Below are 13,508 nucleotides of genomic sequence, written 5' to 3' on the forward strand. Positions count from 1 at the left end.
TCTTCTCATACACTTTTTACACTTTTCCACTTCTGAGCCTGTGATGCATTGGGTATTGCTGATTCCTGAGATGCCCTCAAGTCATCTTTTCTATTGTCCTGATGCAAAGTACTTGGTTTCTTTGTAATGCTAATATTTTTAACAAGCATGTTCTCTTTTGCCCAACTTTTGCCAGAAAGGTACTTCCTTTCTGGCAAAACTCCAAAATTTTCAGATGAGATTTTTGCTCCCAGTGCTCATTGTAAACCTGGCTGAAAGCAGCCAAAAGTACCCATGCCATAGTCTAAACATGGAACTGCCTTGCAATTTCTTCCATCAGATTAATTAGTCCACTGCCCTTAATCTTAGTCTCCCACAAAGTCTCAGGACATGAGCAAAATGCACACAAATTTTCTGCCAGAGCATGACACATGTGGCCTCATGTCTGACTGCCAATAGAGTCCTTATTCCCAACTGAAACTTTCAAATACTAGCCTTTACCACCTGCATTTCTAGCAGCATTCTTTTCTTCTGTGCTCCAACTAGAATCTCTCATTAAGTTCCTCTTACTCTGCTTATAGCATTCTGTGGCTTCTTAAGCCAGGATCTCCAAGCATTTCCAAACTCCTCCCCAAGTCAGTTCAACTGGTTAGGTATAGTCACAACAATGACCCCACTCTTGGTACCAAAATCTGTCTTAGTCACTTTCTTCATCACTGAGACACAATATCCAATACAACTTGAAGGAGGAGAAGTTTATTTTGGATCATGGTTTTTGGAGGATTCAGTCCATCATCAGCTGGCTCCAAAGCTGGAATAGCATGGCAGAGGGGCATGGTAGATGAAAAGCTGCTCATGTCACAGCACCCAGGAAACCGAGAAAGAAGAAAGGAGCCAGGGAGGTAATTGTATACTTCCAGGTCACTGTCTCAGTGACTCTTCTCTTCTGACCATGGCCCACCTCCTTATAGCACACTCAGCTGCTCAATTCATTAATGGATGAATCTACTGATAAGTACAGCACCCAAGGGCCAGGGATTTAGCTCAGTGGTTTTGCCACCTGCTGCACAAGCACAAGGACCTGAGCTCGATCCCCAGTGCCGAAAATAAAATTTTTTTTTAAATGATAAGTATAGCACCCCCATGATCTAATCGCCTTCTAAAAGCCCTACCTCTGAGCACACAAGAGTTTTGGGGAACATAAATCTAAACTGTAACAGATGATATACAAACTATTTTAGCTCCAAAAGCATGTCACTCATGGCTGCAAATGTCATGAGGAACAGAAGAACCATGTGGACAGAATAAACCTCTTCTAAGAACAAACCTGTCCAGAAAGCTCCTCACTGCATCCTCATTTACTCAGAAGCAGGGTTTGTCACTTCCTGACTTTCCTGCCTTAGAGGTGATGATAGAAGGGACCTCAACCAGTCTGTCCAGTTCAGAAGTGATGCACAGGACTAAAAGGTGGGTAGAAGCAGGATCCTAGGCCTAAAGTCTAAATAGACCAGGATATAAGTTTAAGCTCTGCCACTTACCATCTGTGTGAGATGGGAGAATTTATATAACTTCCCAGATCATTCAGCTTTCAAATTTGAGGGTAAACAGACAGACTAGGACTGTACATAAGAGACATTCAGCAAAGGAGAGAGCCACATATGGTAGCTTTTGACACATTGACAACAGAGGCAATCTGTTATTCAAGTTAGGCTATATGTAAGCCTTATGTAAATGGTAGATGTGCCTCTCATTTCTGTTTCATTCTTTAAAACTCATACGTCACAAAAGGACTCACCTGAAACAAAAATGCCTCTAAAAAGTTACTACCCCCTACTTACTTATTGTGTTAGTTACTTTTCTCTCGTTGATGAGACAAAAGTCCCACACCCAAAGTTAGAGGGGAAGGGGTTTATTTGGCCTACAGTTTGTAGAGGTTTTGGTCCATAGTCAGCAGACTCCAAGGCAGGGATGGCAAACAGGCATTGCAGAGGAGAAACAACATGGTGCACACAAGGCAGCAAAGGCAACATGGGAGTTAAAAGCATCTCCCTGGCCCTTTCATCTTATTCAGACTACTTAGGGCAGGTAGCACTCACACCCTTAATCTTAGTGCCCTTGAGCCTAGCATTGCATCATGAGCCAATTCCAGCCTCACAGAGTCTAGATCAAGCCTATGACCACATGAAGCTTTGGGGGGCCATCTAGATCCAAACCATAACACTTATCCTATTCAAGAGAAAGTGGGCCATTGTTTTGCTTACACTTTTTCTTTGTTGTCTGAGACCTTGAAAAGTACTACTTCATTGTCATAGTGATTGTTTTATAAACTAATGGCATAACTTTCCTTCCTCTTTTCAGCTCTTCACTTCTGTTTTTGGAGTGGGGTTGAAGACATCCGAGAAGTGGTTCCGGATGGGATTCAGATCTCTTAGTAAAATAAGGTCAGACAAAAGCCTGACATTTACACGAATGCAGAAAGCAGGTAATGGTCTCTCACAAAAATTGTGGTTGGTCTGTGTTGGTCAGGCTTGGTGGAGATAAAAATTGATTGTACTTTTACTCCAGTCTAGGTGATCTTTTGGGCATCTATTGATGCTTGAATCCAAATCTTGGCTCCAGCACTTTCCAATTGCATGATCTTGAGCATGTTAGTTGAAACCTTTGAGTTTTAGTTACTTCATTGGTAAAAAAGGTGATAACATTGATACTTACCAGGGAAATAAATCAGATAATGTAGGCAAAGTCCTGAGCCCTGTGTTGGCACTGAGCAAAGACCCTCTTCTTGGTGGCTGCTATGATTTCTTTATCCAGATATCAAACTAGGATATATGTCAACCTGGTCCTATGAACTCTTCTAGACATTTGGTCCTGGATGTATCCCAGGTAAAAGATGAGAGTAAAGAGTCAAAGACAGAAGAATAAGCTGACATGGAAGACGAGATGTGGGGGAGGAATACTTGAAAGAACTAGAGTTGTTGCCAGACTAGTTCACAGCTATGAATAAGCTTTTGAAACTAAAATACTAGGACAATAGAAGGGAAATGGTAAAAATCCAGACAGGGGCTTGATGTACCTAACCAAAACCCTTTGGCCTGAGAAGAGAAAGGAATATGGAAACATGAGTTTTTATTACCATCTGAAAACCTGGAGGGACTTCCCAGGGATCCAGGTGGTTTGGTCACTTCCATTTATGGAGGGTCCCGATAAATTTTTCAAAAGTAAAATATTGCCAATATAGAGCCAAAAATTGTGTGAGTTTCAAATGTTTACTTTAAATATGCAATAGTAATAAAAATATACTTGTGATTTGAAAGGGAGCCCCAGCATATGGATTCTGTAAATAATGATGGAGTTATCAAAATGTCTAATGATATGAAAGTAAGGGAGACCAGGGAAGAAAAAATAAACAGCTATCTCCTGTAAGTAATAGCAACAAACAATAAAACTTCCAGCAATGGTACAGGAAGGAATCCAAATCTTTGTGGGTTCTATCAATGATACTAACTACTACTCATCTTTTGTAAATTTGATAGTTTCTAATTTCTCTGTGTGTGTGTGTGCGCGCGTGCGTGTGCGCACATGCACATGTGTTGCTGGAGAGCAAACCCAAGGTCTAACCTATGCTAAGTGAGTGCTCTAACACTGAATTACTTCTTCAGCCCTAAATTTGCTAAGTTCTGAAAGATTGCTAATAAGCTTTATAAAAGGGTCTAAGAAAAAAAGATCCATTATTTATATTCTAGGCTTCAGAGAGTACACATTTAATAAGAATGATTATTATACCAGCTGGAGAAATGCTATTAAAGAGGAAGATATGTATTGAAAATAAGTAGCAAGTAAATAATTTGGAATGATAGTAAGAACTTTCAACACTTAGAAACTTGGAGGCAGCATAGTGTGTAGTGTTTCATTTAGATGAAATTCTTATCAAATGACACCAAGTACTTTCAAGATTTAAAAGTTTCCAAATTCCTAGCTTTGTAAATCAGATTTTTCCTCTTCTTTCTAGACTCTTCTAACTCAATAAGTGAAGCAGCTATTGATTTAACTAGTGAATCCAACTGTTTAATACTGTCAGATCTATAGAGAAATAGAGGAATGCCCTCTCTTCATACTTAAAACAACAACAGTAACAAAAATACTGGTTATATGCATTTCTTGGAGTACAATGAATAGAATTCCTTGGAGTACAATGAATAGAATTGTCAATGGAAATAGTTTAAAATACTGCAAAGGATAGGCTAACTGAACACATTGAAAACACAATTCATAGGTCAGATAGAAAACGTGATTCAGTTTTACTTATAATTGCCCTTGATTGCAATTCCCTGGGGCTTGAGCATTCACATGCCTTATTTGCCTTAATAAGTCAATTTCTAGCAGCACATATTTAACATTATCCAGTGTGATAATCTTGTGATAAATCAACTGCCCTGTCATATCACAAAGGAAAGCCAATTAAATTGCTTTCATAGAGGGCAATAAATTATTACAGTATCTCCATGTTCATTTCTGGTATCTGCACATTCTGAAACTGTACATTGCTAATAATAATTTTTGGTTCATGTGCAGTGAGCACAGGAGTTTTATGGTCATCAACTGAGTTGCATTTTGAATATCAGCCCTGTGGCAATTTCTGTATTAAAACCTAATGGAGCATTGCTTTTTAGATCAAACTGCTCATTCTCACTTTTTGTGGGCTATGTTACAAAAAAAAAGGTGACTCTTTAAAATAAAATGAGAAAAGGCATCACTATTGATAGTAGAAAATAGCTCCACAAGCACAATGGCTTGGTATTGGACAGAGTTTCTAGGTATCTTAGTGTAGACATCACCTTTTGGTCCTGCCAATACATTTCTACAACTGCTCCACTTAGGCATAACAAGGGAAGTTTTAATCTGAGAACTTTGTGTACAGGATGCTCAAACCAAATGGTCTACGTGCTGCCTCCTTCTCATGATCCTGGCATCAGAAACAATAAGCAACAGATTTTCTCCCTGTCCTTTCTGAGGGTCAGTGGTGGGTAAAGCTGGAAGGAAGTAGACTTAAGCTCATTATAGGAAAGAATTGCCCAAGCAGACTTTATAGTTAGGAAATGGGCTGAGTCTGGCAGTATCAAAGCTCCTACTACTAGGGTAAAGCAGAGTTTAGATGGCCCTCTCTTGGGGACACCACCTAGAAGAGCAATGAATTAAAATATAATTAGATGTCACTCAGACTAACAAATCTCCCCTCTAATACTTCACCCTAGTCCTTGGAGATAAGCTTCTTTCTCTCTCTGCCTCCCTCCACACTGCTCAGTGAAAATAACCAAGTCTTTAGCCCTCACCATAGCAACTTTTTCTGAGGTTTTATTTGTTCTTGGTGGCCAGGCAAAGAAGCAACAAGTGAAGCCACCTAGCACACCGTCTAAGACATTTTCTACCTTGCTTCAGACACAAATATACCTCTTTCCTATTCTTGGCTTTCATTTATTAAATCTATCCGTAGCCTTCCAATTCTAAATTTTCCCACCCCAAATCTTTTTTATTACCTTTTTAAAGTGATAGGGCATATCTTATTGTTCAAGAAGGCTGGTTCTTCATTAGGAAATCAGATTGGAACAGTTATTCCTGAGGGATGGGAAATGTCTCCTTCCTAATAAGGACATTGGAAGCCTCTCAGAAATCAAAGAGGCATTACTACCATGAGAAATTCACAACAAAGTGAACTTCATGGATTAGTCTGTCTCTATGGAAACAGTATAGTTGACGCCTGTGACCATGTAGCTTATTTGGGAGCAGAATCCCCTCCCACTGTGATTCACTTTCTCCATTCATCTGTCAAATGACCCCTCAGGATTCCTGTATTATGAAGACCTTGTCAGCTGTGTGACCAGGGCAGAAGCAGAGGCAGTCAACATGCTGGTTAAAGAGGCCGTCTGGACATTTCTTCCAGGGGCCTTCATCTCCATGACAGGAGGGTTCCGGAGGTAAATGAGCTGCTTGGACTACCTTGCTTTGTCACCTTCAGTGGCTCTGTACCACGTACAGGCTTCTGTAATAGCACAAAAGGCCTTTTGTGATCTAGTGCCAGCCTCTCCCTGAAGCTTTGTGTCCTGTCCCTCGCATTTCATTTCAGCAGCCCCAATTGTTTTGTTATTCCTTCTACATATGAAGTTGTTTCTTATCTCTATGGCTTTGCTCAGTTGGAATTTTTTCCTTGGTCTGTCATGCCTCAGTCACCTGGTTGGCTTCTCTTCATGCTGTAAGACTAATTATTCCACCACCTCCAGAAAGACTTCTGTGACTCTGTCCTCTTCCCTGCTAGGTTAGGGACCTCTCTTCGGTACTCTCTAGATACAGGCCAAACACTTGTTACACAATGTGTACTTTTCCCATTAAGCTATTAGAGCTTAGTTCTGTTTTGGGTTTTTGAGGGGTTTTTTGGTACTCGGGTCCTTGCACTTGCCCAGCAGGCGGCGAAACCACTGAGCTAGATCCCTGGCCCTTAGAGCTTAGTATTCATGATGCCTGCCACAAAGTAGGTGCTCAAGAAATCTTGGCTGATTCCAGAGGCATGTGCTGTTGTTGAATATTGAGGTCTCCATTTCAGAAAGGGATTCCTTCCCTCCCACATCCTCCTCAAACTCTCCCTCTGACCCTCTTACCTAGTAGATCTTGACCATTATGACAAACTAGATTTGAGGCAAAAGAGAAAGTAGTCTGAATCTAAGAAAATGTCCCTAATTTATGATATAATTCTAATAACGCTACCTTGTATTATTACATGAGTACAGTTCTTGGTTTGCTTTTTGTTTCTCTCTCTCTCTCTCTCTCTCTCTCTCTCTCTCTTCCCACCCCCTTCCCCCTTGTGTGTATGTACGCTGCAATTTTAAATGGATATATAGAAGAAACAACCTCTGTTACTTTTGGCCCATTCATACATAATCATATATATGCTACATATGGATTTTTCTGTGTCATGAATTTATTTTGCAAAGCATAGAGTTGTGCAATCAAGAGTAATTCATTTATAAGAATGTCATGAATGTTTTGTGTTGTAAAATTAAGCATATATTAAGCATAAGGCATAGGAACAAAATTATTTTTTAAATTTGAGGGTTAAAACCTAACTTATTCTCATTCTATACTATTTATTAAAATTAGGGGTAAGGAGATTGGGCATGATGTAGATTTTTTAATTACCAGCCCAGAAGTAACAGAAGATGAAGAGCAACAACTTTTGCATAAAGTGATAAACTTATGGGAAAAGAAGGTAAGAAAGATAAAAAATTGCTTGCAGAAACATTATATTAACACTGTTGAATTTTATAGATTATTTTCTTCCTAATTTTATGTTGACCATCAAATCAATTTGATTATTTGTAACATCATATGACCCATGATAAGACTTACCTAGAGCACATGTTATAAATATGTATTTTGTTTATTTATATTTATTCTATTACTCAATGGGCCCAGACTGGCTATGCACTTGTGTTTGACATTCAGAGGTGATAAAGTGCCCAAACAAAATGAAGATCATACAATGCGAAGTCCTGGGAAGTATAGGCTGGGAAAGCTACCAGCTTAAGATCAAACAAGACTGCTCTGGCTAGGATAAAAGCAGTTCAAGGGCTGTTGCTGGTATCTTGCATTCTATAATGGTCTGTTCCCTACTTGACTTTTGTGCTGAAATGGCAAAAGGGCAAGCTGACCCCTTGCAGAGGTTATGGCTCAGATCTCTCCCCTACTGACAAAATCAGACCTATGACAGTGTGGCCTATTGCCCAGTAGAAAAAGCTCTAAGCCAACCCTATAGCAAGATACCTGCAAGGCCCTGATTCCTGTCCCACTCTAGTGAGAGACCCACTTTCCAGAGAGGCCAAAGGGGCCTACTCTGGAGACCCAAGTGGACTGAGGAAGCTGGCTCTGTTTTTCTGGTGCAGCATCGTCCTTTCTTGGTGTTGCATCTGTCGCGTATGAACCAAGCTCATTGACATGTCAAAGAAAGGACATCTCAGAAAAAGTGAGAATAAGAGCTAGAAATATACAACCCCAGACCTATAGGCACTGGAAATGAAAATCCAACCATATCCAAGTTCACCTGTGAAGCTATCTCAAGACCCAAAAGAGTCTTATTCGCCAACAAAGGAGCACAGCCAGGAACCCTCTTTGGTGGAGGTATGCTGCTTCCTGACCTGGGGGCCACTGCAAGGGTGGACCTATTGACCTTGGCTTATGGACACCACTCTCTCCATGCTGAAACTAGGCAAGAATGAAGTAGAGTAGGAGTTGGCAACAGGGAGCCCTTTTTCCATTAGTCTTTCCTCAGGCTTTGTTTTTGTTTTTGGTTTTTTTGGTACTGGGGATTGAACTTGGGTCCTTGTGCTTGCGCAGCAGGCAGAGAAACCATTGAGCTAAATCCCTGGCCCCAGTCTTTCCTCAGTTTTAAGGTAGTCACACTGTTGTCTCCAAGAAGAGATGGGTGTTTTAAATGCAGGCACTATAATGGGGGCTTACAGTAAGCATGTTTGATTTGCAGCTTTAAAAGAACAACCCTGCCATTCATTAGCTGTACAACCAGGGATGGTTCCGTAATCTTCCACCTTCCACCTTCCTTATCTACAAAGTGGGAGTGACACATTTCCTTCAGTCACTAACAGCCGAATAAAGGAGAGAATATGATAAAGTATTCGGTTCAGTGCCTGATAAATGGCAAACACCTGACTAATGGGGGTTCTTATCATGATCTCTCATATACAATTAATTGCTCAATGAATGCCATCTGAAAGCCACCACAGGGCCAGGTAAGGGTCCCCAGCCAGAAAGGAGCAGGTGCAGTCCCTTTCCTTCACTCAAACTCAACCTAAAGAGAAAGTATGGGCAGCTATGACTGCATCCTTCCATCTTCAGTTCTACCCCCAACACCTTGTCTGTGAAAGCACCATGCAAACTCTTCATGTTTAACTTCCTCCTCTACCTCACTCCAATTCCCTTCCATTCCTACCCCAAACTACACTTTCCAGATGGTAAAGATTGCAGCCTGTGCAGGCACACGTGTATGCACTCACACAGTGTGCTCACCAAGATTTAAAACACCTGCAGAGCATGGTGAACAGCCAATGAGTATCCACGTGAGCCACACATGGGATGACTCAAAATGTTTCCCTGGGAGAAAATGCTTTGGAAGTAGGTAGGTGGAAGAAAGGGAGGCAAAGAGCTTGGAAATATTGATCTTTGGGGGAAGGTTGCCATCTCTAAGATTCTGCTTCCCTGAATTCTAATAGAGCCCACTGGTAGTTCACTCCAGAGAAAGAAAGCTAAATGCTTCTGGTTTGTATCCACCCCTAGTGAGTGAGACCTTGGGTAAGGGCCGCCCATGTAGCTCCATTGATATTCATAAGACTGCTGAAGATCAAACATATTGACAATCATTGGAGAAACAAAGAATGTAAGCTGGCCCTCCACAACCTCAAGTTCTGCATCCATGGATTCAACCAACCTTAAATAGGAAATAGAAGGGAAAAAACTGTCTTTGCTGAGTATGTAGAGAACTTCTCTTCCTCATCGTTACTCCCCAAACAATACACTATGACAATTATTTGCATAGTATTTACATTGTATTAGGCATGATAAGTAATCTAGAACTGATGTAAAATATAGGCTATATGCAAATGCTACACAATTTTATATAAGGGACTTGACTATCGGCAGATTTTGGTATCAGTAGGAGACCTGGAATCAGTGAAAGGGACAAATGTATTCACTTCGAGAAACTGACTTGACTGTAAGAAGGGGAAGCTGATTCTTCTGTGAAGAAGTTGGAGGGAATTGAAAGCAAAGGGTATAAAGGGTTCCTGCCTGGAGGCCCCCCTCCACCTCTTTCCAACCCTTCTTGCTCCTGCTTGGTTAGCTAGGTGTAGCCTAGAGCTTCCTTCTGTGGGAGGTAAAACTGTGTGTGTCCTACCTTCTGTCCCTCTCTCCTATACTCTGAGAACTGGCTGCTCTGTCCCCTAGTGATGGAAGGAGGAAGGAGAGGAAAATGCCTCTTATTCTACTCAGGAGTCTGTCAGTCTCCAGTTAGGGTAGAAGATGAAAGAGAAGGAAGAATGGAAGGAGGACAATGAGAAGGAGAAAAGAAGAACATGCTGATATGAATATCCAGTATATTCCTGAGTATTGATGGAGAAGCGAGGCCCAGTCCTTGAAACGAGTTGTCAAAGGAGAGAGGTCCCTAAGAAAATGAAGGACAAAAAGAGGAAATATTGAAAATAGAGATGCCTAGCAAAAAGCCCAGGCTAAAGATTGGAGACCCACCTTTTGGGTTGTGTGCATGTTGACAACTGTCCCCATTGCAGACAGGAGCATCTCTTTCAAGGGAAGCGTTCCCAAACGGCTTGCAGAGTTCAAGACAAACACAACCATGGATGACCCACCTATCTATTACCAGCCAAGTCTCACTACCATGTGGCCATAGCATACACACAGTTCACTATTAGGAAGCAGGTTTTGTATATTTTTTTTTAAAAGTGAAGTTGGTTTTATTATAAATTTAGGTATAAGACATTAATATTTCAATTGTTTGCTTTTAAATTTTATCTACTAAAATTTACATGACAGTCTGCTATAAGGTACCTGTGATAGTTAACTGATTGTGTCAACTTGAGTAAGAAACACCCATCTAAATTGGATCAGCATAGTTCTGAGTGTGGCTGAAAGGATTCACTGAAGACAGAAGACCCACCCTGGATGTGAGTGGAACCAACTAATAGGCTTGTAGCCTGAATGGGAAAATCAAGGTCAGGGGGAGAAAGGCTCACTTTTGTTTCTTCAGAGGAGTTCCAGTCCTCACCTTCACCTTGGACATCATCCCCTGGCTTCCACTGCAGACTCTTCAGCCTTCCATCACAAACCCTTTGGCCTCCTGTTATGGACTCACATGGGACACTACAGTGAGCTCCAGGCCTTCAACCAGATCCTTCAGATCTCCAGTGCACAGACAGCCCTTTCCCACTCTTCCACACCTGACTCTGTGAGCGGCCATTGTAAGCCAACCTTGTAAATTCTTATGTATTTGTATCTCTTGGGTTAAGTCTGTTTCTAAGCACTGATTGATACTGTACCCATTTTCTGGGCTGGTTACTAAAGGTTGCTTATGGCCTCTTCATCCCCTTTCCCAGAGGCTCCTCTGTTCAGCAATGCTGCTCTCTCCCTCAACCTCCACAGAGAAAAGAAAGACTTCATTCAATTGAAACAATGACTCATGGAGGTATTAGAAGAAATGAAAAGCATGGTTGAATAATAATAACAAAATGAACCAATGATGCTCAGTGTGGTTCCTCTGCCAGCAATATCAGCATCTTCTATGAAGTGTGGATTCTTGCCTCCCTAACGCCCACTGGACCACCTTGAAGACTGGGCCATTCAAACTGTGTTTACCAAAACCTCCAAATAATTTTGATGATAAAACTTGAGACCATCTTAGGAATATATGATAACAAAGCACACTCCCCAATAGCTATTTGCAGTTAATTGTATATTTCTGTATCTTCTCTCTCCTTATCTGTTCTGGCTATAAGGAGCTCCCATGCTGCACATAAATTGCAGGATGGCAGCTTGGTTGGGCATACATTCAAATTACTCATTAACTCTCTGAGTAGGCAACTTCAGAAGAAACAAGTGTCCCTAGCTTTGTGCCTCTTTCCCCCATGTGGGCAGAGTGACAGTCTCTCATGAGAAGCAGCATCTCTAATGCTGCTAGAAATAGCAAGTCACTCTACCCCAAAGAGGGGCTGAGCCTCTAGCCACAACCCTTTGGGCCAGTTAAACTTGGTCATCCATAAAACATATAGGGTCACTATCTCAATGCCAACTCAGCAACAGCATGGCTTTTTGTTTATGATTAGTTTATTTTTAAGAGAGTGAGAGAAACTGTTGAGCACTGACTGAGTTGGAAGATGGAAAGTGTATTATCTCAAAATTATGCCACTGAGTCCCTTTGGTCTGTCATTAAATTCCTTTTCTACAGAGGGAGGATTAGACAACCACTTTCTCTCCTGGTGTGTTGAGTGGGCTTTCAATGTAAAGACAAAAATATTTCTGCATTCTGCTCAACTCTTTAAAGTCCTCATTGACCCCCCTCCCCCCTGCCAGCACACAGGAGGTGAGCTGCTCCCTGTGCACAAGAGGAGGCTTGCTGGCCGCTGTACCACCCCTGCCAGCACAGAGGAGGTGGGCCACATGGACGCCAGCAGCACCGCACCCCCCAGCCCCCCTCAAAATGAGAAGACACGTAAACAAGTCTCAAAACCAAACTTCCAGATCACCTACAACAACCCCAAAGGGAAATGAGATGGAACACTCTGATACTCAACCACTGGGACTCCCTGAGCTAGCAACAAAACAGGATCTGGAAAAAATGAAATCAGAAATGATTTCTCACATAACAGCAAGGATTGTGCCCATAGTGCAAGACATGATTAATAAATCTAGACAGGAGCTCAGGAACACAATGGAATCCCAACATAGGAAATAAATGGAATCCATAAAACATGCAAACAGATTTCCAGGAGATTAAACACTCCATTGAAAGTCTACATGGCAGAATGAGCCAATGTGAGGACAGAATTTCAGATATAGAAGATAAGATAGCAATTAGTGACCAGGAAAAGAAAAATTGCTTTATAATTGTAAGGGACCACAAGAAATCAATCCAGCAGCTGCTAGATGATGCAAAGAAGAATAACATAAGACTGATCGGAGTCAAAGAAGAAACAGGAGAGAGTGCAGATGACATAAAAAACTGTTCACAGAAGTGATGGCAGAAAACTTCTCAAGCAGGGGAAAAGAACTTGACATACAGATAAGTGAGGCATATAGGACTCCAAATAGCCTTGATCAAAAAAAATCTACACATAAGCATATAATAGTTAAGATTCCAGAAACCCAACAGAAGAACAAAGTTCTACAAGCAGTGAGAGAAAAGAAACAAATCACATACAAAGGAAAGCCCAGCAGAATCACAGCAGACCTCTCAATGCAAACCCTCAAGGCAAGAAGAGCTTGGAGTGATGTATTTCAAGGGCTAAAAGAAAACAGCCTCCAACCCAGATTGATGTACCCTGCAAAACTATCTTTCAAAATTGATGGAGAAATAAGATACTTTCATAACAAAGACCACCTTAGGAATTTCATGAATACCAAACCAGCACTCCAAAAAGTTTTAGACAATATCCTAGGAAAAGACAACGAGGATCACAACCCCAGGAAGCCCAGAAGAATGAATCTATCGGGCATGACAAGAAATTAAATGTAAAGGGGGAGAACCCAACAAACAAAAAAAGTCATGACAATGATAAGTCAATATGTATGAGTTATAACCATCAATGTTAATGGTCTCAATTCACCAATGAAAAGAAATAGACTGGCAGAATGGGTCAAGAAGCAAGATCCAACAATATGCTGCATATAAGAAACACATTTAATTCAAAAAGAAACTCATAATCTAAAAGTTAAAGGGTGGAAAGCAATACTCTATGTGACAA

General features: G+C 41.1%; 1 protein-coding gene across 2 annotated transcripts in view; it reads left to right on the forward strand.

The window, feature by feature from the left end:
- The window catches only part of Dntt (DNA nucleotidylexotransferase), a 41,488-nt gene that overhangs the window by 16,911 nt on the left and 11,069 nt on the right, over positions 1–13,508 (forward strand). For both annotated transcript variants that reach the window (XM_004838573.3, XM_087185041.1), the window contains exons 6-8: positions 2,338–2,461; positions 5,819–5,951; positions 7,129–7,237. In XM_004838573.3, coding sequence (XP_004838630.2) covers positions 2,338–2,461; positions 5,819–5,951; positions 7,129–7,237 — 366 coding nt within the window. The remainder of the gene's footprint in view (positions 1–2,337; positions 2,462–5,818; positions 5,952–7,128; positions 7,238–13,508) is intronic.

This window comes from Heterocephalus glaber, unplaced genomic scaffold (genome assembly GCF_053883595.1).
Source record: "Heterocephalus glaber isolate CG9 unplaced genomic scaffold, H.glaber_assembly_v1.0 deba00001497, whole genome shotgun sequence".
NCBI lineage: Eukaryota > Metazoa > Chordata > Mammalia > Rodentia > Bathyergidae > Heterocephalus > Heterocephalus glaber.